The sequence below is a fragment of the Theropithecus gelada genome, chromosome 5 (assembly GCF_003255815.1).
Source record: "Theropithecus gelada isolate Dixy chromosome 5, Tgel_1.0, whole genome shotgun sequence".
NCBI lineage: Eukaryota > Metazoa > Chordata > Mammalia > Primates > Cercopithecidae > Theropithecus > Theropithecus gelada.
The window spans coordinates 570157-595621 of NC_037672.1; the positions used below are offsets into that span (position 1 = coordinate 570157).

General features: G+C 55.1%; 1 protein-coding gene across 1 annotated transcript in view; it reads left to right on the plus strand.

The window, feature by feature from the left end:
* Positions 1–10510: 10510 nt before the first annotated feature.
* Positions 10511–25465, plus strand: part of PDE6B (phosphodiesterase 6B) — a 43660-nt gene continuing 28705 nt past the window's right edge. The window contains exons 1-3 of the mRNA XM_025386397.1: positions 10511–11024; positions 18603–18755; positions 19164–19253. Coding sequence (XP_025242182.1) covers positions 10557–11024; positions 18603–18755; positions 19164–19253 — 711 coding nt within the window. The 5' untranslated portion in view covers positions 10511–10556. The remainder of the gene's footprint in view (positions 11025–18602; positions 18756–19163; positions 19254–25465) is intronic.

Below are 25465 nucleotides of genomic sequence, written 5' to 3' on the forward strand. Positions count from 1 at the left end.
TTGGAGTCAGCCCTGTGTGATGGAGGCCAGGAACCCGGGGGACAGTGCACCACCTTCCAGGTACACGAAACCCAGGATGCCATGTGACATCTGACCTCACTAGGAAGACCAGCATGAGTCTGGAACCAAGAGGCAGAGGTGGGGGTGCTCTCTACTCCCTCCCCTACAGTGACCCTTGGGGCCTGGTGCTTCCTGTCTCTGAAACACTGGCTGGCAAGGCTGGGGGTCCTCATCTCCTAAGGGGGCATGCTGTTAACAGGCCACGACTCAGGTCCTTGCTGCCGGGCAATGGGACTCTGGTATCCAGGGTCGAGACGGGAGAGGAGTTGCTGTCTTGGTGGAGAAGCTGGTCCCCAAGCAGCGGAGGATGTGGGGCAGCTGCACACAGGCAGGAAGGGACCTCTTGGGGCCAGGCCAACCTCAGGGCGCCCTTGCCCTGTGTCTGTGCTTGGGCAGGTGCAGCCACCCCAGCCCAGTAAGAGTGTGATCATTAGGGGCTCCGTCCCCTCACATAGCCAGGGAAGCCCCCAAGACCTACAGAAGTGATAGTCAAGGGAGAGGAGGTAAAAAACGAGGATGGAGGATGAAGGGAGTCCCTGTCGTGGCCCAGTGAGAAGTGATGATGGAGGCCAGCTGCAGGACTGGAGGCTGTGGTGTGCTCCACTAACTGTGCACGTCAAAGCCTTCTCTCAGGGGGACAGGCCCCAGGAACCATGAGGAGCTCCTCCCCGAACATGGATGGAGAAGTTGGACTGTGTGGCCCGAGGCATGGACTGGCTGCCATGGCGCCTGCTCAGACCTCCCCTCTAGAGACCCACACTGAGGAGTGGGGGTCATGGCCTCCAGGCACCCCCACCACCCTCTCAGCAGCATTGGAGTTGTCTCATTCTGCTCAGGCTGCCATAACAAAATGCCACACCGACCGGGTCTCTGAAACAGCAGACACTTTATTTCTCATAGTTCTGGAGGCTGGGAGTCCAAAATCAGGGTGCCAGCACAGACAGGTCCTGGTGAGGGCTCTCTTCCTGGCTTACAGACAGCCGCCTTCTCACTGTATCCTCACGTGGCCTTTCTTTGATACATGTGTGGTGGAGGATCTCATCCTCTTTTTATAAAGCCACCAGTGGTGTTGAATTAGGACCCCACCCTTGTGATCTCGTTTCACCTCAATTACCTCCTAGAAGCCTTTTCTGCAAACAGTCACATTGGAGGTCAAGGCACAATAAATAAAGTTTTGGGCCGGGCGTGGTGGCTCAAGCCTGTAATCCCAGCACTTTGGGAGGCCGAGACGGGTGGATCACGAGGTCAGGAGATCAAGACCATCCTGGCGAACACGGTGAAACCCCGTCTCTACTAAAAAATACAAAAAACTAGCCGGGCGAGATGGCGGGCGCCTGTAGTCCCAGCTACTCGGGAGGCTGAGGCAGGAGAATGGCGTGAACCCGGGAGGCGGAGCTTGCAGTGAGCTGAGATCTGGCCACTGCACTCCAGCCTGGGCGGCAGAGCGAGACTCCGTCTCAAAAATAAATAAATAAATAAATAAAGTTTTGGGGAGACACAATTCAGTCATATCTGACTGAGCGTGTTAAAGTCTCCAACCATGATCATGGATTCACAGCTTTCTCCTTGCAGTTTCTGCCTCACATGGTTTGATGCATATCCCTTAAGGATTGTTGTCTTCTTGAACAACTTGACCCCTTTATCGTTACGGAATGCTTTCTCTTCATCCCTGGTAGCTTTCTTTGCTCTGAAGTCCGCCTTGTCTGGAATTAGAAGAGCTACTCCTGCTTTCTTTCCATCAGGGTAAACATGGTATCTCTTCCTCCACTCATTTACTTTTAGTCTATATGTGTCTAACTTTAAAGTGTGTTTCTTGTAGACAATACATAGTTGGGTATCATTTTTTATCCACTCTGATGTAAAAATCTCGGTTTTTTTGTTTTGTTTTGTTTTGTTTTGTTTTTTATGGAGATTCACTCTTGTTGCCCAGGCTGGAGTGCAGTGGTGCTCACTGCAACCTCCGCCTCCTGGGTTCAAATGATTCTCCTGCTTCAGTCTCCCTCGTAGCTGGGACTACAGGTGCATGCCACCATACCCAGCTAATTTTTGGGTTTTCTGTAGTAGAGACAGGGTTTCACCATGTTTGCCAGGATGGTCTTGACCTCTTGACCATGTGGTCTGCCTGCCTCAGCCTCCCAAAGTGCTGGGATTACAGGTGTGAGCCACTGTGCCCTGCCAAAAATCTGTTTTTTTATTGTTGCATTTAGACCATTGATGTTCAAAGTAATTATTTGTATAATTGGATTAATATCTGCCATTTTGTTACTGTTTTCTATTTGCTGCTCTTGTTCTTTTTCCCTGTTTTTTCCCACTCTTTTTCTGCCTTTTGTGATTTTAATTGAGCATCTGATATCCTCAGTTCTATTTTCTCTCCTTTCTTAGAATATCAGTTAGTGATTGCACTGGAATTTGCAATACATCCCCAGTGAATCCAAGTCTACTTTCAAATGCTCTACTGCTTCACAGATAACATGAGTTCCTGACAACAACAACGTCATCTTAACTCCTTCTTCGTATCCTTTGCATGATTTAAGCCATTTGTTTCCCTCATGTTGAAGCATATGTGAGCATATACGTACCTAAGACACATGTAAGATACATAAGGAAGCATACATAATTGAAATGCATTGTTGTTATTATTTAGAGCTGTTATCTGTTAGATCAGCTAAGAATATTAAAAATTTTAGTTTACCTGACTGTTCCTTCTCTGGTGTTCTTCCTTTCTTTATGTAGATTTGAGTTTCTGATCTATATCACTTTCCTCTCTCTAAAAAGCTTGTTTTAAGACTTTTGCAAGGCAAGTCTACTGACGACAAATTCCCTCAATTTTTGTTTTCCTGAAAAAGTCTTTATTTCTCCTTCACTTTTTAAGGATAATTTCATGGGGTGCAGAATTTTAGCTTGGTGGGTTTTTTTTCTCTCAACACTTTAAATATCTCACTCTGCTGTCTTCCGGCTGTGTGGTGCTGTGGTTCGGATGTCCCCTCCAAAACTCCCATTGAAATTTAATTGCCATCGTGACAATATTGAGAGGTGGGACCCTTGAGAGGTGATTAGCTCCTGAGGGCTTCACCCTCATGAATGGATTAGTGCCATTATCTCAGGAGTGGGTTCATTGTCTCGAGAGTGGGCTCCTGATAAAAGGATGAGTTCAGGCTGATTTTCTCTTTGTCTCCCGGTGCTTGCGTCCCTGCTCTGCCCTTTACCATAGACTGACCCTGGCCAGACGCCGGCACCGTGCTCCTGCACTTCCCAGCTCCCAGAATTGTGAGCCAAATAAACTTCCTTATAATTTACCTAATCTGTGGTGTTCTGTTATAGTGGCAGAAAAGGGACTCGGACACGTGGTTCCTGAGAAAAGGTGGATGTCATTCTTACCTTCGTTCCTCTACAGGTAAGGTGTTGGTGTTGGGAGGTTTTATTCTGGCTTCTTTCAAAATTTGTTCATGTTTGATTTTATGTAGTTTAAATATGAGGTGCCTAGGTGTCGTTTTGTTTACTTGTTTGTTTTCTTTGGGGGGAGTATTTTTTGTATCGTTTTGTTTTGTTCCCTGAGCTTCCTGGATCTGTAGTTTGGTGTCTGACATTAATTTGGAGGAATCTTCAGTCATTATTGTTTCAGGTTTTTTGTTGTCCTTCCTTCCTTCCTTTCTTTTTTTAAATTTTATTTTTATTTATTTATTTTTTCGAGATGCAGTCTCACTCTGCCACCCAGGCTGGAGTGCAGTGGCGTGATCTCGGCTCACTGCAAGCTCCGCCTCCTGGGTTCACGCCATTCTCCTGCCTCAGCCTCCCCAGTAGCTGGGACTACAGGTGTCTGCCACCACGCCCGGCTAAGTTTTTTTTGTATTTTTCAGTAGAGACGGGGTTTCACCGTATTAGCCAGGATGGTGTGAATTTCCTGACCTCGTGATCCGCCTGCCTTGGCCTCCCAAAGTGCTGGGGTTACAGGCCTGAGCCACCGTACCCGGCCTCCTTCCTCCCTTCCTCCCTTCCTCCCTCTTTCTTTCTTCTTTCTTCTTTTCTTTTCTTTCTTCTTTCTTTCTTCTGCTTCTGGTATTATTCGTGTTACACCTTTTATGGGTGTCCTACAGCTTTTGGATATTCTGTTCTTTTGTTTGTTTGTTTGTTTTTTGTTTGTTTGTTTGTTTTCAGTCATTGTTCTCTTTGCCTTTCACTTTTGGAAGTTTCTATTGAGCTATCCTCAAGCGCAGAGGCTCTTTCCTCAGCTGTGTCCAGTCTACTAATGAGCCTATCAAAGGCAGTCTTCATTTCTGTTGCAGTGTTTTCTATCTCTGTGTTTCTTTTTGGTTCCTTCCTAGACTTTCCATCTGTCTGCTTACATTGCCCACCTGTTCCTGTGTGCTGTCTACTTTACCCACGAGAGCCCTTGGCATCGTAATCATTGCTGTTTTAAATTCCTGGTCTGATAATTCCAACGTACCTGCCATGTCTGGTTCCAGTGGTTGTTCTGGCTCTTCAAATTCTGGTGTGGGTTTTTGTTTTTGTTTTTTGCCTTATTTTTAGTATGTCTTGTAATATTTTCTTGATAGCCAGACATGATGTACAGAGTATAAAGACCTGCTGTAAAGATGCCTTTAGTGATGCGGTCATAAGATGTCGGGGGAGGGGAAGCATTCTAGAACCTTCTACCCAGGACTCAGTCTTCAGTGAACCTGTGCAGTGGGCTGTGAACTTCACAAGGGTTTCTCAGCTGCCCACCCCTCACCTTCTTAGGTGGGACAGGATGGCTCAAGGGGGTGGAAGTTGGATATTTCTCTTCCCCGGTCAGGTTATACTTTGGGTAACAGTTTCTCCTGAGGGCAGCTCTTGTTAAGGACAGAATGTTCTGCTGTGTTTCAAAATGATTCCATTTTCTGTCCTCCTATCTGCAGAATGAGATTTTTCTCTGATATTCACTGTGAGAATGTGTTAGAACTCTTGGGGTAAAACACACACATGTGGTGTCCGCCACGACTGGGTCCCCCCATGGTGTCCACCATGACTGGGCCCCTCCCCCTGCGGTGTCCGCCATGAGTGGATCCCCCGTGGTGTCCGCCATGACTGAGTCCCCCCCCACCATGGTATCCGCCATGACTGGGTCCCCCCCCCCCCGTGGTGTCCGCCATGACTGAGTCCCCCCCCCCCGCCGTGGTGTCCACCATGACTGGGTCCCCCCCCCACCATGGTATCCGCCATGACTGGGTCCCCCACCGTGGTGTCTGCCATGACTGGGTTCCCCCCAACCATGGTGTCTGCCATGACAGGGTCCCCCCTGACCGTGGTGTCCGCCATGACTGGATCCCCCACTGTGGTGTCCGCCGTGACAGGGTCCCCCCCACTGTGGTATCCACCATGACAGGGTCCCCCCCACTGTGGTATCTGCCATGACAGGGTCCCCCCCCACTGTGGTATCTGCCACGACAGGTTCCCCCGTGGTGTCCGCCATGACTGGGTCCCCCTGGAGGAGTTTGGAGTTGCCCACACTGAGCCTCCAGGGATTCATCAGCTACAGTTTAGGTTTCCCTGCCCTGGAACAAGCTCCTGAGGTGGTTTCCACTGATGCGTTTCTGCTCTGGCAAACCATGGCCCTTGATTGACAGGCCAGCGCCTGCCAGCCCCTTGCGTACCAGGTACCTATGTCTTTGCTGCTCTTTTGGTTGTGGGAAGAATTGTTGATTTTCAGTCTGCTCAACCGACTTGTTGTTCGGGTGGGGCAGCAGCTCCTGAGCTCCTCACGTGAGGCGCCAGAGACCAGAAGTCCAGTTTGGGCAATGGCAGGTGCTAGACTCAGAAAGTTCCATGCGCAGGGGCTCCCCCAAAAGGCGTTCTTTCCCAAAAGGCTAGTACGGTCTTGAGCTGCAGCCTGAGGCTGGTCCTGCCCAGCCACCTTCCTTTTCTCTCCTTCCACAGGTGCCACAACCACACCCTTACCTGGGGTTCCCCACCTGCTCCTCCTTCATCTCCCTTCTGCCCCTCACAGGGAGTCCCCATCCCATAAATCCACTTCCTATTCTGTCTTGGTGTCTGCAGGAGAAGTCCCAGATGGCCTTGGAATGAACAAGGCCCTCCCTTTTCATGCGTGGTTCTCGAGAATACCTGAAGAATGTGCCAGGAATGTAACCACCTAGTCTAGGGAGGGACCGGCTGGACAGCCCTGGCTCTGCTCCTGTGCCTCCTAGGGCAGGATGTCCCGCACACTGTAGCCCCGTGAGTCAGGTCACCCCTGGCTATGGAACCCAGAGCACCTTTGGGATCCCTCAGCTGTGGTGCGAAGCGGGGCACACATAGAGAAGGCTCCTTTCGTTCTGGGCAGCTTTTCCGAGCCTCAGGGACCGGCTCACCATGGATCCTAGGCTTCTGCTGTTCCCTGCTGCCTGCCTGTGAGTAATAAAGTTGCTTTCATAACCGGTTGTGTGAGTGTTCTGTCTCCCTGGACTCGTGCATGTGGGTTGATGCTGGTTCATGGTATTGGGAGGTCTCTAGAGTCCTCCCCTGAGGCTGAGTCCAGGGCATGCTGGAGTCCAGGGCGTCAGACAGGAGTCCGGGCCGAGTCCAGGGCGTCAGTCGGGAGTCCAGGCCGAGTCCAGGGCGTCAGTCGGGAGTCCGGGCCGAGTCCAGGGCGTCAGTCGGGAGTCCGGGCCGAGTCCAGGGCATCGGACGGGAGTCTGGACTGAGTCCAGGGCATGCTGGAGTCCAAAGCGTCAGTCGGGAGTCCGAGCTGAGTCCAGCGGGTCAGTTGGGAGTCCGGGCCGAGTCCAGGGCGCCAGTCGGGAGTCCGGGCCGAGTCCAGGGCGCCGGTCGGGAGTCCGGGCTGAGTCCAGGGCGTGCTGGAGTCCAGGGCGTCAGTCAGGAGTCTGGGCTGAGTCCAGGGCGTCAGTCGGGAGTCCGGGCTGAGTCCAGGGCGTGCTGGAGTCCAGGGCGTCAGTCGGGAGTCTGGGCTGAGTCCAGGGCGTCAGTCAGGAGTCCGGGCTGAGTCCAGGGCGTCGGTCGGGAGTCCGGGCTGAGTCCAGGGCGTCGGTCGGGAGTCCGGGCTGAGTCCAGGGCGTGGGTCGGGAGTCCGGGCTGAGTCCAGGGCATGCTGGAGTCCAGGGCGTCAGTCAGGAGCGGGCTGAGTCCAGGGCATCAGTTGGGAGTCCGGGCTGAGTCCAGGGCGTCAGTCAGGAGTCCGGGCCGAGTCCAGGGCCTCGGTCGGGAGTCTGGGCTGAGTCCAGGACGTGCTGTCTTCGTGCAGCTGTGTTGCTGTAAAGGATCACCTGGCGCTGGGTCATTTATGAAGAAAGAGGTTTCTCTGGCTCACGGTTCTGCAGGCTGTACAGGAAGTCTGGCACCAGGGTCTGCTTCTGGTGACAGCTTCAGGAGCTTCCACTCGTGGGGGAGGTGAAGGGGCCCAGCATGCCAGGGTGGGAGAAGAAGGGGGGTGGGGGGTGAGGGCCAGGCTGTAACAACCTGAGCTCACAGGAGGTGAGAGGGAGAACTCCGCCTCACAAGAGGGGTACCAGCTGTTTGTGAGGGATCCGCCTCCAGGACCTAATCACCTCCCACCAGGCCCCACCTCCAACATCAGGGATCACATTTCAACATGAGGCTTGGAGGGGACCAACATCCAAACAAATCAACAGTGAACCTGCTTCCCAGCATCTGCTTCCTGGGGAGTCCCAACTGACACCAGCCCCAGGGTCTGAGTCTCTTGGTCCTCTGGAGCTGTGGGGTGAATCAGTGCTTCTCACAGGGGGACCTTCCTGTGGCTTTTTTTTTTTTTTTTTTTTTTTTTGAGACAGTCTCACTCTATTGCTCAGGCTGGAGTACAGTGGTGTGATCTCGGCTCATGGCAACCTCCACTTCCCGGGTTAAAGCGAGTTTTGTGCCTGAGCCACCCGAGTAGCTGGGATTACAGGCGCCCGCCACCACACCCAGCCAATTTTTGTATTTTTAGTAGAGATGGGGATTCACCATGTTGGCCAAGATGGTCTCGAACTCCTGACCTCAGGTGATCAGCCCACCTCGGCCTCCCAAAGTGCTGGGATTACAGGCATGCACCACCACACCCAACCAATTTTTGTATTTTTAGTAGAGATGGGGGTTCACTAAGTTGGCCAGGCTGGCCTGTGGCCTTTTTGTGGACTTCCCCTGCCCCTTTAAATCAGGCAGCCACAGCTCTCATCTGCTGATAATCCTCTCTGTTCAACTGTCCTTTATAATTTCATTCCTTTCTACCAGTTCATTGATTATTTCTCCAGAGAGTTGCCATTCTAACATTCATACCCATGCCATCTACATTTTAAAGATTTTTTTAATGATAACTATGGGATAATAGGGGAGAAAATAATCTTTAAAAAGACTCTAGTTCTCCTAATCATGAGATGCTTGCTGCAGAGTTTCGGGATCCATCCAACATGGGAAATCAGAGCCTCTCTGGGATACTATAGGGCTAAGATGCACAGTTGCTCAGGTTGTGCACAACACAAGGGCACTCCATTCACATGAAAACATCTTCATTATTTTGAAAATTGGCTGAGCACTGTGTAGACACAAATTAGGAATTACCTTACATGAGGCTCTACTAATTTATGATAGCAATTATTTACGTGTTGTTATGGAAAATTGGGAGACAAAAATGCATTACTGTTTTGAGATCTCATGAAGCTTGGAAGACAGATTGGCCCTGGGGAGGCAGCGGTGGCTGCAGCTTGCAGAGAAGATTGCTGCTGAGGAGGAATCTGTGCACTCAACAGGCTCCAAGGATCTGCACAGGGCCACATGGGGCTTTGGCCGAGGACTAAGCTTGGCACGCACAGCACAAAACCTCAAGAGCTGAGCAAGTGGCCAACTGGGAGCCCCTGCAGGCTGCACCAGGGCGAGGCCCCTCTGACCAGGTCAAGTGGAGAGCAATGTGAGCTCGTCCCTGGGAGTCAGGGACTGCACCCGGCAGGCTCTGGAGGCTGATCTGGGACTGAATGCAAAGCAGGCGACCCTCTACCCTGGCCCCAAACCCAAGCACTGCAGCGGCCCCGCAACCCCTGCCCCCACCCATATCCCCACTCCCTGTCCCCAGTGAGAATTCACTCTTTTTAGGAAAAAGGGGAGGCCTCTGAGCAGATCCCTGAAAGGAAGCGACTTTGTGACTAAGCGGAGGCAGGAACGTCATGGCACAAGGGCACTCTTCGCACGCCCAGCTGGGCCCACGGTGGACGGTGGACGGTGCTGCTACTGCACTCAGAGCAGCCCCGAGACAGGCAGCTGCAGCCCAGGGCCCTCGCAGAAGCTTCCCCAGGGCCCGGCCTCGTGCTGAGAGAACTGTGTGCTCCAGAGGGCACCTGGCTGTCATGCACACGTGCTCACACACGAACACACACACCTACATGTGCTCACACTCACGCTCCGTGCACATACGTATGCGCACACTCATGCACGTGTGCACACGCGTCTACCAGCAAAGTGCAGTAAAAGAACCACATGAAAACCTTGCACCCTGGTTAAAAGCATGGTGACAACACGGACGGACAAACTGGAAAAGATGGGAAGAAACCTCAAACCCAGGATCTGGCAGCACGAAGGTGCCTGGAAAGCGGCAATCAGCGTTTTTATATTCAGGGAAGTTAGGAACACTGCCACCCGCTCGCCAGGCCGGCACCCGTGCCAGACCCAGCCAAGGTGCTTCCAGCCACATCACCCCTGCCGACTGGCAGGGAGCTGGCCCAGGAGCCGAGTCCTGTGGGAGCAGGCAGGGCTTGCTGCGGTGACAGCGGAGAGGAGAGGCTGGGCTTCATTGCCAGGCAGCCCCCACCATTCAGGTCCTCCTGCTACCGACAGCCATGTGGCCTCGGAGCGGCGTCACCCCGAAGCTTGTCCTGGCCGGGGCCTGACAGCAGGTAAAGGCTGACTAGCGACTCTGGATCCCTCAGAATGTGGGGGAAGGTGCATGTGGTCCCACCTCCACATCCAGGGTCCCCTTGCTGGCCTCTGGGCATTTGGGTCCTGGGTGTGCTTACCCAGCCCCCTCTCCCTACACAGGGTAAACTGTGTCTCCCGGAGGCAGGGCCAGGGTCCCACCACCTCCCCAGCACACCCGAGCCCAGGTCTCGGCTCCCAGGAGGGCCTGGGGCCGCCTGTGGGACGAACCCAAACCCTCAGGCAGCTCCGCTGGCAAAAAGTGTCATGCTGTGTGTGGGATCACCTCCTCAGGGAATTAGTTCTCAGGGCTTGGTCTGCTGGAAGCCAAATGCCTGTGCCCAGTCGCCCATGACCCCTGCAACAGGCAGGAGGTCCCCCAGCGGTTACTCCCAGCCCTCATTCCACGGGGCCTGATTTTCCTGGAAGGTGGGGAGTCCCGGGGTCTGAGCAGAGGGAGCGCAGGCCCCCGTTTGTGGGAGTGAGTTAGCTGGCCCGCCCCCGGGGTTCCTAATCTCACTAAGAAAGACTTTGCTGAGGACAGGGTTTTCCCGGGAGTCCATGCGTGCCCGGAGCAGCAGCGTCTCCAGGGACAGGCAGCCACCATGAGCCTCAGTGAGGAGCAGGCCCGGAGCTTTCTCGACCAGAACCCTGATTTTGCCCGCCAGTACTTTGGGAAGAAACTGAGCCCCGAGAATGTGGCCGCGGCCTGCGAGGACAGGTGCCCGCCGGACTGCAACAGCTTCCGGGAGCTCTGCCAGGTGGAGGAGAGCGAGGCGCTGCTGGAGCTGGTGCAGGACATGCAGGAGAGCATCAACATGGAGCGCGTGGTCTTCAAGGTCCTGCGGCGCCTCTGCACCCTCCTGCAGGCCGACCGCTGCAGCCTCTTCATGTACCGCCAGCGCAACGGTGTGGCCGAGCTGGCCACCAGGCTCTTCAGCGTGCAGCCGGACAGCGTCCTGGAGGACTGCCTGGTGCCCCCCGACTCCGAGATCGTCTTCCCGCTGGACATCGGGGTCGTGGGCCACGTGGCTCAGACCAAGAAGATGGTGAATGTCAAGGACGTGGCTGAGGTGGGTCTGTGCGGAGCCTCGGGGAGGCGGCTGTGTGCATCTCCTGCACCTGTGCCAGGTGTCTGAGGGTCAGCTCGGATACTCAGGCCTCCAGGGAGGCCTCTTATCCAGGCACAGGCTTGTTCTGTGCAGAGGAGCGAGTACCCAGAGCCCCCGCCGGGCACTGTGCCCTGGCCGCCTGCCTCTCCGGCTCAGAGCTTCTGGCTCAAGCTGACATCGTGTGGCCACTGAGTTGGTGAGACCTGAGTCTGGGGGCCTCGGCTGAAGCAGACTCAGGCCCAAACCTGGGTGTCCCATGGTGGGGACCGTGTAGGTCGTGTGAGGACCCCTGGCTTCCAGGAAGACAGCCCAGGTGGGGGCTTCAGGGCTCTCTGGGCTGGGAGGGAGGCCCTGCCTTGGGATTTGGGAAGAAGAGGTCACAGCTGAAGGTGGTGCAGATGCCCAGAAAGGAAGGGGAGCCGGGGAAACCCCAAGTTCCCACCGTGGCAGAAGCAGCTTTATCCCATGGGAGCCAACACTGGCCGCCAGGGAGGAACAAACCTGGGAGCCTCTGAGCACGGGGGTCCAGGGTGGGACGGGGGAGGGACGAGAGACTGAGAATTGAGACAGGCTCACTGGGGTCACTGAAGGTAGGAAGGCCAGGGCCTGTCCATGCAGAGCACAGGCTGGGGCAGATACTTCCTGAGGACAGAGGCAGCCCTGGTGGGATTGGAGAACAAGTGTGGTGTGAGGTGCCTGCCAGACTGGGTGAGGGCAGTGGCCAGCAGAGACCTGGAAAGGCCCTGAGGGGCTGCCTGGCAAGGAGGCTCCGAGGAAGAAGGGGGGTGGAGAAGCCCCTTCTCCCTGTCCTGCACCAGTCCCCAGCTTCCTCTCCCCTCTTCTGTCCCCACAGCTCAGGAGGCTGCAAGGGGCCCAGGCAGCCTCCGCTCTTGCTGGATGGGTCTTGGGAATTACCCACCAGGTCCCTCCTTCCCAGGCAGCTGGGGAGGGAGTGGCAATCCTCTTTTTTTTTTTTTTGAGACGGAGTCTCTCTCTCATCAGGCTGGAGTGCAATGGCACGATCTCGGTTCACTGCAAGCTCCGCCTCCCGAGTTCAAGCAATTCTCCTGCCTCACCTTCCCGAGTAGCTGGGACTACAGGCGCCCGCCACCGTGCCTGGCTGATTTTTGTATTTTTAGTAGAGATGGAGTTTCGTCATGTTGGTCAGGCTGGTCTCGAACTCCTGACCTCAGGTGATCCACCTGCCTTGGCCTCCCAAAGTGCTGGGATAACAGGTGTGAACCACCGCACCAGGCCGGAAGTGGCAATCCTCTTATCCCAACGGCAGTAAGCAAGCAGCAAGGCAGTGACCTAGATTCAGTAATCCCCGGGGTTACCTTCGTCTCCACCTCCCTCCTAAGAAGTGGGGCACCCACAAATCAATCATGCATCAGGAGCGTAGCTTACCAGGAAGCCAGCGAACTTCGCAGTGGTGGCGCCTGGGATGGACACCAGCTGCCTCCTCCCTCCCCCCATTCCCTCCTCCCTTCTCCCCTCTCTGTCCTGCTGCCCTCCTCCCTCCTTTTCTGCCGTCCTCCCTCTCTCCCTTCCTTCCTTCTGCATACGATCTCCAAGACGACTTCTCGTCCCCACCCTGTCGCAAGCCCTGGCTGTGTCCTTCTTGCCCCCAGGAGTTCATCCCCTGCTGCCACCACCCCTTCACGCCTTTGTCCCCACCCAGCTGATGGTATCTCATCCCTGCTCTGCGGGTCCCCCTCAAACTACTGGGCTGTCCTAGTTCTGTCCCTCGGCCTGGCCTGTTCCCCAGGGCTGTTCCAGGTCCTGCCACTCCCACCCCCCGTGCCATGGCCGCACCTGCCCCAGCACTGACCTCCTCCAAGGCCTCTCCCCTGCCCAATGTAGCTGGTGCCTCTCTGAGGGGCTGGGTGTGGTGTCTGCCCCTCCGTTCTGTGGAGTCTTAGTTATCTCAGACTAGGGGAACAGAGACTTGAGTCTAAATTGCCAAAAAAAAAAAAAAAAGCAAATTTTCATTAAGTGCAAATTTTCATTCAATGCATCTCAGCACCCTAAGCACTGCCAAGGGGTGGGATTCTGGGTTCACGGCTCAGTTTACAGAAGGGGAGACTGAGGCAGAGCACATCTCAGTCTGGCCCACTGAGCCCTCTTCGGAGGGTGTGAGCCACACCGGCCGTTTTGGGAGAGCAGCACGTGGCTGTGGTGCGAGAGTCCCTGAGACAGGGCGTCAGTGGCCAGCATGCCACACCTGGGCCACCCAGAGCCTCGCCCACCTGAGCCCTGTCTCCCTGTTTACACTGGGGAAATAATGTCTGCCTCACAAGGGAGCTGCAGTGGCTAAACCGGCCTGCTCCTGAGCACAGAGCTGGCAGGCCCTGGGGAACCAGCTCCTCCCTGAGCTGGGAGCATCTGTCCTCCTGGAGCTGAGAGTGTCAGGCCAGGGCAAAGGCTGCAGTAGCCTGGCCTGCGGGCCCTCTTGTCCCCAGGGGCCTGTCCCAGGAGCTACCACGGAGGGAGGGGCTGCCCAGGGCTCACACTCTCGGGCCTACAGGGAGCCCAGGCAGTGCCAGGCCACGTGGGACCAGCTTCTGGGAGGTGCAGGGCTTCAGCTGATGGCTCTAAGGCCCTGTCTGCTCCCAGAACTACGCTTGTTGTGTCACGGCAGCCCCTGGGGAGACAAGGCAGATCCCAGGGCCTGCACAAGGAGGGCACTGCTGGAACTCAGGACTGAGACAACCTTCCTGGAGCCCGGCCCAGGCCTGGGTGTGGGTTGTGAACCCTAAGACCTTGGGCTCAGGAACCACAGGTCCCAGAAGGTGGACACTGGGCCCTCCTCCATCCCTCCCAACATGTCAGAAGCCAACGGGCAGCCGGGTGAGAGGCCCTGCCCAGCCACCAGTGTCCACGGCTCCCAGACAAGCCTCTCGGCAGGAAGGAAGCACAGGTCGGGTGCAGAGAGGTAGGAGCGAGTGGGCCTGTGAGACAGCACGGCCTTCCCCGTCCGCCGCTGTGCACCCCGGGCAGGGACGCCGCCCACACCTGATGAGAGGGAAGGCCCCGCCATCACCCCTTTGTGGCTCCTCAGACCTGCAAGAGTTCATGGCGAGGGCAGCTGGGATGGAAGATCCTGGCAGGCTGGGGGGGGCTTGGCCACGGCCACTAAGTGGCAGGGCAGGACTCACACCCCGGCTCTGACTCTGCAGCGGTTTCTGAGCCCAGCCCCAGCTGAACAGCCACGAACCCCTCAGTGCTGCACATGCAGCCTCACCCTCCATCCCTCTTCCAGCTCCTCTCCCTGGGACTGTCACGGGAACCCACCCCAAAGGCCCGTCCCGGGACCCTAGTGGGTCCCCTGACCCCTGCCCCAAAACACCTCATCACAGGGTCCTGCACATCGCCAGCAATCAAGACCCTTGGACTCAGTCCTGTGGTGGTCACTACAAAGCTGGACAGAGCAGAGGCATTGAGAACACGGGCTGGGTGGGAACCCGGAGACAGAGGGAGGAGGGCGGCAGGACCGGCCGTCAGCCATGCTGAGCACAGACGGCAGAGGAGGCGGGGGGCTTGGGCAGTGGAACGGAGGGTTGGGGGTGCTTTGGAGAAGCCACAGTGGGTGTGAAGGCCCCAGAGCCAGGCCCAGCTGCTCGGCTGTGTGAGCACACACAGCCCCCTGGCCTGCTAGAGGCAGAGCAGATGCAGGGGGTTCCCAGGAGCCTGACAGTCCACAGCTGCCGCCCGCTCCCAGGTGAGGCTCCTGGCACGTCTGACCAGGAGGCTCTGGGGAAGCAGGGAAGCCCGGACTGGACAGTGGAGAGGAAGAGACCAGCAGGCAAGGACCCCCCAGCCAGGCATCACTACAGGGGACACAGAGCCCAGAGGGTACCAAGGAGGAGAGAGGGGAGGCCAGCGGGGGACCCTCCCACGGAGCATCACCACGGGGGGACATAGAGCCCAGAGGGCACCAGAGAGGAGGGACGGGGGGGACGGCGGAGGCCACAAGTTAATCTTCACCATGGTGTGGCTGCATTTCACAACGGGTGGGGCAGCTGGCAGTCGGACGTAGAGGCTGAGGGTCCGTCCCTGTGGCTGAGGGGAGTTTGCAGGGCTGTCATCCCAGGAAGTGAAGGCTGGGCTGGGGTCGGGCTGCTGGGCCAACAGGGGCGGGGAAGGGAGCCACTGAGGCTGGAAGCTGCACCAGCCAAGCTGGGACCAAGGTGGCTGCGGCCCGGCTGGTACCAAGTGCCCATCCATGCACGGGCAGCAGAGTGACCAGACGCCGAGGAAAGAAGAGCCGGTGTCAGTGAGAGAGCGGCCGGATGTTTCCATGTGGGACTCTTCACAGTCTTGATGGCAGATTTACAAAAAAGTAAACATTCCCTGTGGTGTCAGGGAAGCTGAGGAGGGCAGAGTGCAAGCTGGGGCTTGGTACAGATGTTCCTGGGAAGTCGCTGGACCAGCTGCTCCCAGAGGCCTGACAAGGTACAGGGAAGGAGGAACGAGGGGCAACCTCACTCAAAACCATCTGCTCAGAGGAGCATAGCTTCTGGCAGAACCTCCGTGGTGACCAAGCCCCAGTTCTGGCTCCCTGCTCTGGACCTCTAAAGAGCTGTTCCTCTCGCTCCTAAGTGTGTGGGGGCTGGGGAGACACCAAGGGGCTGCAGTCACAAAACCTCAGGGTGAAGGTCTCAGTGCTGGGGCCAAGGGTGTATCTGGCACAGGCCTGGAAGGACCAGGGAGTGAATGGGGTCAGCGGTGAAGGAGAGAGGCTGTTGGCATCAGGATGGTAACTGCGGCCCACCCACCTCAGCTGGGAGAGCTGAAATGGAGCCAGGCACCTGCTGAGACCAGTGATGCAGCCAGGAAGGCAAGGGATCCAGGAGCAGCTGTGAAGGAGAGAGGACGGCAGACGAACGGGCTGAGAGAGCATTTTACAGAGTCCCGAGTGCACTTAAATCCCAGGATGGGGAGAGACTATGAAGAAGAGAAGGTGACAAATAGTGTGAGGTTCTTGGGTGGAGGGCAGGCCACAAGAGAGAGGTGGGAAGGCTCTGTGGCTGTTCCCATACTTTCTTTGTGAAACTAGAGCTGTGAAAATGTGTGGGGCAGAGAGAAGTGACAGTCAGGTCTGAGATCCAGGAAGAAACTGGTAGAGACAAAGCTGACAAGAGAAGTGAGGCTGAACATTCATCAACCATAGCCTGTGTGACTATGGGGCACCATCTGAGGGTCACATTGTGTGGATCCCTGTGGCGCTGTCTGACGGTCACGTTGTGTTTCTGAGGGTCACGTTGTGTGGATTCCTGTGGCGCTGTCTGAGGGTCACGTTGTGTTTCTGAGGGTTACATTGTGTGGATCCCTGTGGTGCCGTCTGAGGGTCACGTTGTGTGGATCCGTGTGACACCATCTGACGGTCACGTTGTGTTTCTGAGGGTTACATTGTGTGGATCCCTGTGGCGCTGTCTGAGGGTCATGTTGTGCTCTTTCCAGAATTGCTGGTATATGTCCAGGTGCCATGCTGTGATCTGTGTGGCACCATCTGAGGGTCACGTTGTGTGAATCCATGTGGCATCAGCTGAGAGTCATGCTGTGTGGATCCGTGTGGCACTGAGGGTCACATGGATTTGTGTGTGGCACCATCTGAGGGTCATCTTGTGTGATGCCATCTGAGGATCACATGTGGATCCAGGAGGCACTGTCTAAGCATCCTTTTGTGTGGATCCGTGTGGTGCCATCTGAGGGTTATGAGGGTCACATTGTGTGGATCTGTGTGGCGCTGTCTCAGGGTCACGCTGTGCTCTTTCCAGAATCACTGGTTTATGTGAAGGTCATGCTGTGAAGGTCAGCAGCCAGGGAAGGGCCCCAAGCGAGAGTGTCAGTGAGGTTGGCAAGTGTTGGGTTAAAAGGATGGACTCCAGGTAGAAAGGGAGAGAAACAGTCACAGAGAATCTGAATTCAGCAGAGAGCACACATGGTGGCCACTGTAGCACTGACAGCTGGTGGGGGAGACACTGTCCAAACCGCCACAGGCACAACAGGCACCACAACAAGCAGGCAAGAGCGTGCTGTGCTTGGCTCAGGGGACGCAGGTGCCGAGATGAGCCCTTAGGGGATGCAGGTAGTGAGATGAGCCCTCCCTCAGGGACCACCCCTCTGTTTCAGATCCAGTAAAGGGATGATTGCCCCACTGCCCATGCTGCCACGCCTGCCAGGGCTCACTCACCCGTCTTCCTGCTGCACCATTTTTAAACGCTGGTTTTCCTTCAACACCAGCCCACGTGGCTATGGGCAGCAGCTGCATCTCCAAGAATCAGGAAAGGAGGAGCAGGAAGGATGGGTGCCATTTAGGAGCATTCTGGCACCTCGGCCAGCCCCCAGCAGGCTTCCTCTGGGGAAGCGGGTGGAGGGAAGTTGCGAGGAGTCGCCCTCTGCCGCTGCAGGGCTGCCATCCCTAGAAACAGCACGAGATGTGAGGCTCATCCCAGGAGCTCCCGTTCAGCTGGTGCGGTGGCTGAGGGCAGAGCCTGTTATTTTTGCCTCATGGACTAGTGAGGAGAAGGCCGTAGAACTGCCCTGTGCCTGCTGCAGGTCGCACAGGTGGGAAGTCCAGACCCCAGCAGGGCCCACTCGGGAGCCATTGATCTGGGTCACTGCCCCAGGGCACCCTGGCCTCATGTAAACAAATGTCAGAACCAGGAAGTAAGAGGAGGGTCTGGGGTCACATCCAACTCTCTGAAGGACAGAATCCTGGTCGCTTGGGGGTGCCTGGTCTCAGTAACCCTCAGTGCGTCTGGGCAGAGGCAGAGCTCAGCTGACCTGTTCCTTGGGGGGCCGGAACCTAAAACCAAAGAGAGGAGGGGCTGCTCTGAATCTGGTGGGAGTGAGGGTAGGAGTGAGGGTGGGTGGGGAGCCCCCAGGAGCCAGAGGCAGGCAAAGTTCTCATCACGGTGGGCCCCAGACCCTACGAGTGTGAGCCTGGGAGGCCAGAGGGGTAGCGTATAGACCCCAGGGCTGCCAGGACTCCCACCCCGGCTTGCCAGCTGCACCTGCCCTGGCTAAAGTGTCCCACGAACAAGCCCGCAATCAGAATGGGCTCATCCCGCATCCTACCAAGGGCTGTCTCTTGGGGAAGAGTGTAGGAGTGTCCTGAAGGGGGCTGAAGGCAGGAGAGGGTGGCGGACACCAGTAGGCTTCAGGGACAAGGTGAGCAGGCAGGCTCAACAAGCATCCAGGAGGCCCAACGCTGCTGGAGGGTGGCAGGTGTGGGACGGCACGGGAGGTGCCAGGCAGGGTGGGGCCACCCGTGAGGCCTGTATAGGTCTGCTGGACTGAGCACTGGGGGGCACCAGCATCCTCCGCACAGAGGTGCACGGAGCCAGGCTGGAGTCACAGGGACAGGCCCAGCTCTCATCGCCCAGTGGCCACGTTCCAGTGCCCAGCAGGGCCCCCGGGCGCCTCACACCTGGATGGCAGTGGCCTCCGCAGAGCTTGGCAGCAACCCCAGTGGTGTGGGCCCCAGGCCCACGCAGCGACAGCCTCTTTAGCCTCTTTCCTCTCCTGCGGCAGTGCCCTCACTTCAGCTCATTTGCTGACGAGCTCACTGACTACAAGACAAAGAATATCCTGGCCACACCCATCATGAATGGCAAAGACGTCGTGGCGGTGATCATGGCGGTGAACAAGCTCAACGGCCCATTCTTCACCAGCGAAGACGAAGACGTGAGTACGGGGGGCGCCTGGGCAGCCGCGTGTCTGCCTCCTTGCCTGCCTGCCCACCTGCGTGTTCTGTGTGGCACGTCTGCCTGCCCGCCTGCCCGCCTGCCCGCCCACGTGTTCTGTGCTGCGTGTCTGATGGGCTGTTGAGCTCCGTGTGCTCGTCTGCACATCGCTGTGCTCCTGTCTGCGCACACCTGTGTGTGTGTGTGTGTGTGTGTGACAGAGAGACAGCTTGCGTGCCCGCCCTGTGCACCTGAGCTTGTGTGTGCCAGTCCATGTCTGTGTACTGGGCACAGCTTCCTGGCGTGTCTGGGCAGCCTCAGGAGGGCATGTTTCTCCTGCAAAATACCCACGGGGGCACATGTCTGAAAGCTGGAATTTTAACTCCTCTTGTGGCGATTCCCGTTTCAGGTGTTCTTGAAGTACCTGAATTTCGCCACGTTGGACCTGAAGATCTATCACCTGAGCTACCTCCACAACTGCGAGACGCGCCGCGGCCAGGTACCACACGCTGAGCACGGCTCCCCCGTCTCGCTGCCTGCGCAGAGGCCGGTGGTGGCAGGTGGTATTGTGCTCGCCTGGGCAGGTCCCGGGGTGGGCATTGCTCCAGGGAGAGGAGGCCCACGGCTTCTGTGGCTGTGCCGAGCTGCAACGGCCAGACGCATCTGCCCCCTGCCTGCGATCCGGCCAGAGCGGGTGTGAGGCACCTGCAGAGGGGGAAAGGGGCACCGTTCCTAGAGGCCACCCCTGACCACCTTGGGAGGAGCCAGCATGAGTGATGAGTGAGCAGATCCGGCCCTGGCTGAGAGAGGGCACGGGGGCAGGTCCGGCCTTGGCTGAGAGGGTGCGGGGGCAGGTCCGGCCTTGGCTGAGAGGGTACGGGGGCAGGTCCGGCCCTGGCTAAGAGAGGGCACGGGGGCAGGTCTGACCCTGGCTGAGAGGGTACGGGGGCAGGTCCGGCCCTGGCTGAGAGAGGGTACAAGGGCAGGTCCGGCCCTGGCCGAGATGTTGGGGACGGAGGCCCAAGGACCTTATGGAGTCAGGTGTGCCAAGGTGTGTGGGAAAATGCAGGGGGGTGACCTCCAGGGCAGGTGGTCCTCCCGTCTAAGACCCTGGCTCAGGGGAGACCTGGATGGATAGTGAGTGGGCCGGGGGAAGGAGGCTCTATGTTGGGGCTGGGAAGCCGTCCACACGGTGGCCTTGGGGCTGAGCCACAAAGGAGAACTGTAAAGACGGCGGGTCACCTCCTGCCTTCCCCGTGTCTTGTTCTGCCTGCGGACGCTGCCTGGCCCTGGTCACCTGCTGCGAGCCTGCTGAACATGGCGAAAGGCTGAGGTCTTTATCTCAGCATCTGGCGGGTTTAGGGGCCTCCTCCTGGCCCCAGGGCTGCCTCAGGGGCAGTCTGGAAAGGCAGGCAGGGCCCCTGACCAAGCAGCCCCAATCCCAGCAGGCCTCCCACAGGCCAGGGCCGTGGGAACCAGGGACCAGGGAGACCATCTGTGTAATTTATCTGGAATTATTTTGCATGAGAGATTTGTCTCTTCTCCCCATTTACTAAGTTATTCAACCGTTTATTTATGTCAGTCTAGACTTAGGAGTGTCGTGTGCTTAGGTTATAATTCAATGCGATTTTGTTTATTTTCTTGCTCGTGTGAGTCCAGCTTTGGCCACTGGGGGCTCTTCTGCTTGGCTCCTGTGCTCTTTTGACATGACCCCATCACTGTGGGGTTTTGCTTTGGTTTATTTTTTGGTTTTTTATTTTTGTTTTGTTTTGTTTTGTTTTTGAGATGGGGTCCATCTCGGCTCACTACAACCTCTGCCCCCAAGTTCAAGCGATTTCCTGCCTCAGCCTCCCAAGTAGCTTCGATCACAGGTGTGCACCACCACGCCCGGCTAATTTTTGTATTTTTAGTAGAGACGGGGTTTCACCATGTTGCCAGGATGGTCTCCAACTCCTGACCTCAAGTGATCCGCCCACCTCAGTCTCCCAAAGTGCTGGGATCACTGGTGTGAGGCACTGCGCTCAGCCTGGCTTGGTTTTGAAATTCCTCGATTTTTAGCTCCACAGGATGCCCTCGGCTCATTGTGTATTTCCTGTCCTGGTCTTGCCATCAGCCACTTCTCCAGGGAGCCCGGCTCCTTCTGTTGGAAAGCAGTAATGGGAGCCGCGGCCTGGGGGCCGGCAGTGCTGGTTGCAGGGGTCGCTGCTTCCAGGCCGTCTCGGCCAGCAGAGCGAGAGGCAGCCATGCTCTGCCAGCTCTTGCGTGTCCCCTGAGTGTGCACAGAGCTGCAAATGTTCCTGCACATGACCATTGTGCTCGAGCTGACGTCTCCAGCCCTGGTCCACAGCAGCACGGCTCAATCTGGCTTCTTCCTCTTGCTGCTATGTGAATTCCCATCCAACAGTGGAACGCCTGGGACCCGTCCTCCGCCCATGCACTTAATTGTCTGATTCCAGCACAGGGGTATAGCCATGTCAGGATTGTTCACCCGCACCCCACGGAGAACAGTGTCACCGAGTAGAATACGGGGTTGATGAAGAGTTTCTTTTGCCTTCAGTCTTACTGAGGCCAGAAGGCGGCTTGCTCTGTTCCTTCCCACCAGTGATGAGTGAGATTTCCTGCTGCTCTGCAATCTCACCAGCGTTTGGTGGAACTGCAATCTGATGGGTGTACGGTAGCATCTCATTATTGTTGTAATTTACAATCCCCTAATGACAGATGATGTCGCACGTCTTTTCATTTACATATCTGCCATCTGTACGTCTTAATCTTTGGTGAGTTGTCTGTTTAGATCTTTTGCCCTGTTTGATTAGGTTATTTGTTTTCTTATCATTTAAAGAGTTTTATTTTTATTTTTATTTACTTATTTATTTATTTATTGGAGATAGGGTCTTACTCTGTCACCCAGGCTGGAGTGCAATGGCGCGATCTCGGCTCACTGCAACCTCTGCCTCCCAGATTCAAGCAATTCTCCTGCCTCAGCCTCCCAAGTAGCTGGGACTACAGGTATGCCCCACCACACCTGGGTAATTTTTTTTTTTAGAGACAGAGTCTTGCTGTGCTGCCCAGGATGGTAGGACGGCAGTTCTGTGATGTTTTTCTGGGGGTCCACCGTTCACAGGAGGCAGAAATGGCAAGTCAGGCGGAGCAGGGGCTCTGCTAGCAGCAAACATGAGGGAATAGAGAGCATGTCCCTTAAGTTCATGGGCAAATGTCTGAACGGCCTTTTCTAAAGGAAAGGGGGAGAAGTGGGAAGCCCAGGCTTCTGGGCAGGAGAGATGCCTCTAAGTTCTTGTGGCTGCTTTCAGCTTGAGCCATTTAGGTGCAGAACTGGAAACTGTCAAGGGTGACTAAGCCCTGCTTCTGGCATGAGAAAGTTAAACTTGTATTCAAAAGTCATGCTCAGGCTGGGCGGGGTGGCTCATGTCTCTAATCCCAGCACTTTGGAAGGTCAGGGCAGGCAGATCACCTGAGGTCAAGAGTTTGAGACCAGCCTGGGCAACACGGTGAAACCGTCTCTATTAAAATACAAAAAATTATCCAGACACGGTGGTGTATGCCAGTAGTCCCAGCTACTCGGGAGGCTGAGGCAGGAGAATTGCTTGAACCCAGGAGCTGGGTTCTCCTCCTCAGGTCCTCCTGCCCAGGACCTACAGTGAGCTGAGATCATACCACTGCACTCTAGCCTGGGCGACAGAACAAGACTCCATCTCAAAAAAAAAAAGAGAGAGAAAAAAAAAAAAAGGTGATGCTGACACCAGGAGCAGTGGCTCCCTCTATAGGAAGGCTGAGGTGGGAGAATCACTTGAGGCCAGGAATTTGAGACCAACCTGGGCAATATAGCAAGACCCCATCTCTACAAAAACAGAAGAATGATTTGCAAATATTTTCTACCAGGATGTGGCTTGCCTTTTAATTCACTTTACACTGTATTTTGCAAAATAGTTTTAAATTTTATTATAATAAAGTCCAATTGGCCAGGCATGGTGGCTCATGCCTGTAATCCCAGCACTTTGGGAGGCCAAGGCAGGCCAATCACCTGATGTCAGGAGTTCGAGATCAGCCTGGCCAAGATGGTGAAACCCCATCTCTACTAAAAAAATATGAAAATTAGCTGGGCATGGTAGTGGGCACCTGTAATCCCACTTACTCAGGAGGCCGAGGCAGGAGAATCGCTTGAACCTGGGAGACGGAGGTTGCAGTGAGCTGAGATCACGCCATTGCACTCCAGCCTGGATCACAGAGCGAGACTCCCATCTCGGGAAAAAAAAAAAATCCAACTTAGTATTTTTTTTCCTTCATGGATTGTATTTTGTGTTGTATCTAAAAACTCATCACTAAACCCAAGGTCACCTAGATTTTCTCTTGTTGTCTGCTAGAAGTCATATAGATTCGTATTTTACATTAGATGTGTGATTCATTTTCTGAAAGGTGTAAGGTCTGCATCTGGATTAATTTTTTGTGGTGGTGTTGTTGGCATGTGGAAGTCCAGTTGATCCAGCACCATGTGTTGAAAAAGGCCACCTTTTCTCCATTGTGTTGCTTTTGCTCTTTTGTCAAAGATCAGGTGGCTCTGTTGGTGTGAGTCTGTTCCTGAGCTCTTTATTCTGTTCCACTGTCGTATGTGTTTATTCGTCCACGATACCAGACCGTAGACCGTCTTGATCACTGTAGGTTTAGAGTAAGTCTTGAAGTTGGGAATGTCAGCACTCTACTTTTCTTTCTTCTGCAGTATTGTGCTAGCTATTCTGGGTTTGTTGCCTTTCCACATAAACCTTAGAGTCAGTTTGTCAATATCCACAAAATAGCTTACTAGTAGTGTAATTGGGACTGCATTAAATCTGTAGATCAAGTTGGGAAAAATTGCTGTCTTAGAAATAATGTATCTTCCAATCGATGAACACAGAATCTCTCTTCATTTATTCAGATCTTCGATTTCTTTCATCAGAATTTTGCAGTTTTTGCATACAAATCCATAATTTTATTAGATTTGTACCTAAGTATTTCATTTTCCCATGATAAAGTAAGTGATATTGGGTTCTTAATTTCAAATTCCAATTGTTCATTGCTGTTATAAAGCAAAGCAATGGACCTCTGTATGTTAACTTTGTATCCTGGGCAGAGAAGAGGTGAGGGTGAGGCAGTCAGCGCAGGAGCCAGGCCAGGCTGGGCAGGGGGTCCCTGAGTGCCCGAGGCCTCACCTTCTCCTTGGTCATGTCCAGGGGGCCCACCAAGTACTGTCACAGGCACACCTTTAAAACCGAGGTCTGTTGGGCTGTGTGGCCGGGGCAGGCCAGCCAGGCATCCCAGCTCCTGGGGGACCCATGAGGCCCTGACCACAGCCCCACACACAGCCATCAGAGACACACTTTTTTTTTTTTTTCTGAGACAGAGTCTCACTCTGTCACCCAAGCTGGAGTGCAGTGGCACAATCTCGGCTCACTGCAACCTTTACCTCCCAGGTTCAAGCGATTCTCCTGCCTCAGGCTCCCAAGTAACTGAGACTACAGATGTGCATCACCACACCTGCCAAATTTTTGTATTTTTAGTAGAGACAGGATTTCACCATGTTGGCCAGGCTGGTCTCAAACTCCTGAGCTCAGGTGATCTGCCCACGTCAGCCTCCCAAAGTGCTGGAATTACAGGCATGAACCACTGCACTGAGCCAGGAGTTTTTTATTGATTATTTGGTGTTTTTACCTAGACAATCATGTCATCTGCAAACAAAGATAGCTTTCTTCCCTCTCAATCTATATACATTGTATTTCTTTTTCTTGTCTTATTGCACTAGCTAGGACTTCAAGTATAATGTTGAATGTGAGTGGTGAGAGGAGGGAGACATCTTTGCCTTATTCCCAATCTTAGGAGAAAGCATCCGCTTTCTCACCATTAAGAATGACATCGGCCGGGCGCGGTGGCTCAAGCCTGTAATCCCAGCACTTTGGGAGGCCAAGATGGGTGGATCACGAGGTCAGGAGATCGAGTGAAACCCCGTCTCTACTAAACACAGTGAAACCCCATCTCTACTAAAAAACACAAAAAACTAGCCGGGCGAGGTGGCGAGCGCCTGTAGTCCCAGCTACTCGGGAGGCTGAGGCAGGAAAATGGCGTGAACGCAGGAGGCGGAGCTTCCAGTGAGCTGAGATCCGGCCAGTGCACTGCAGCCTGGGCAAGAGAGCCAGACTCTGCCTCAAAAAAAAAAAAAAAAAAAAAGAATGACATCGCCCAGCTAGGCACGGTGGCTCATGCCTGTAATCCCACCACTTTGGGAGACCGAGGTGGGTGGATCACCTGAGGTCGGGAGTTCGAGATCAGCCTGACCAACATGGAGAAACCCCCATCTCTACTAAAAATACAAAAAATTAGCCAGGCGTGGTGGCACATTTCTGTAAATTCAGCTACTCAGGAGGCTGAGGCAGGAGAATCGTTTGAACCTGGGAGGCGGAGGTTGCGGTGAGCCACGATTGTGCCATCACACTCCAGCCTGAGCAACAAGAGTGAAACTCCATCTGAAAAATAAAACAAAACAAAAAAAAGAATGACATTGTCCAGTGCGGTGGCTCATGCCTGTAATCCCAGCACTCTGGGCGGCTAAAGCAGGCAGATAGCTTGAGCCCAGGAGCTTGAGACAAGCCTGGGCAACATGGTCAAACACCATCTCCACAAAAATTGCAAAAATGTTAGCCAGGCATGGTGGCGTGTGCCAGCAGT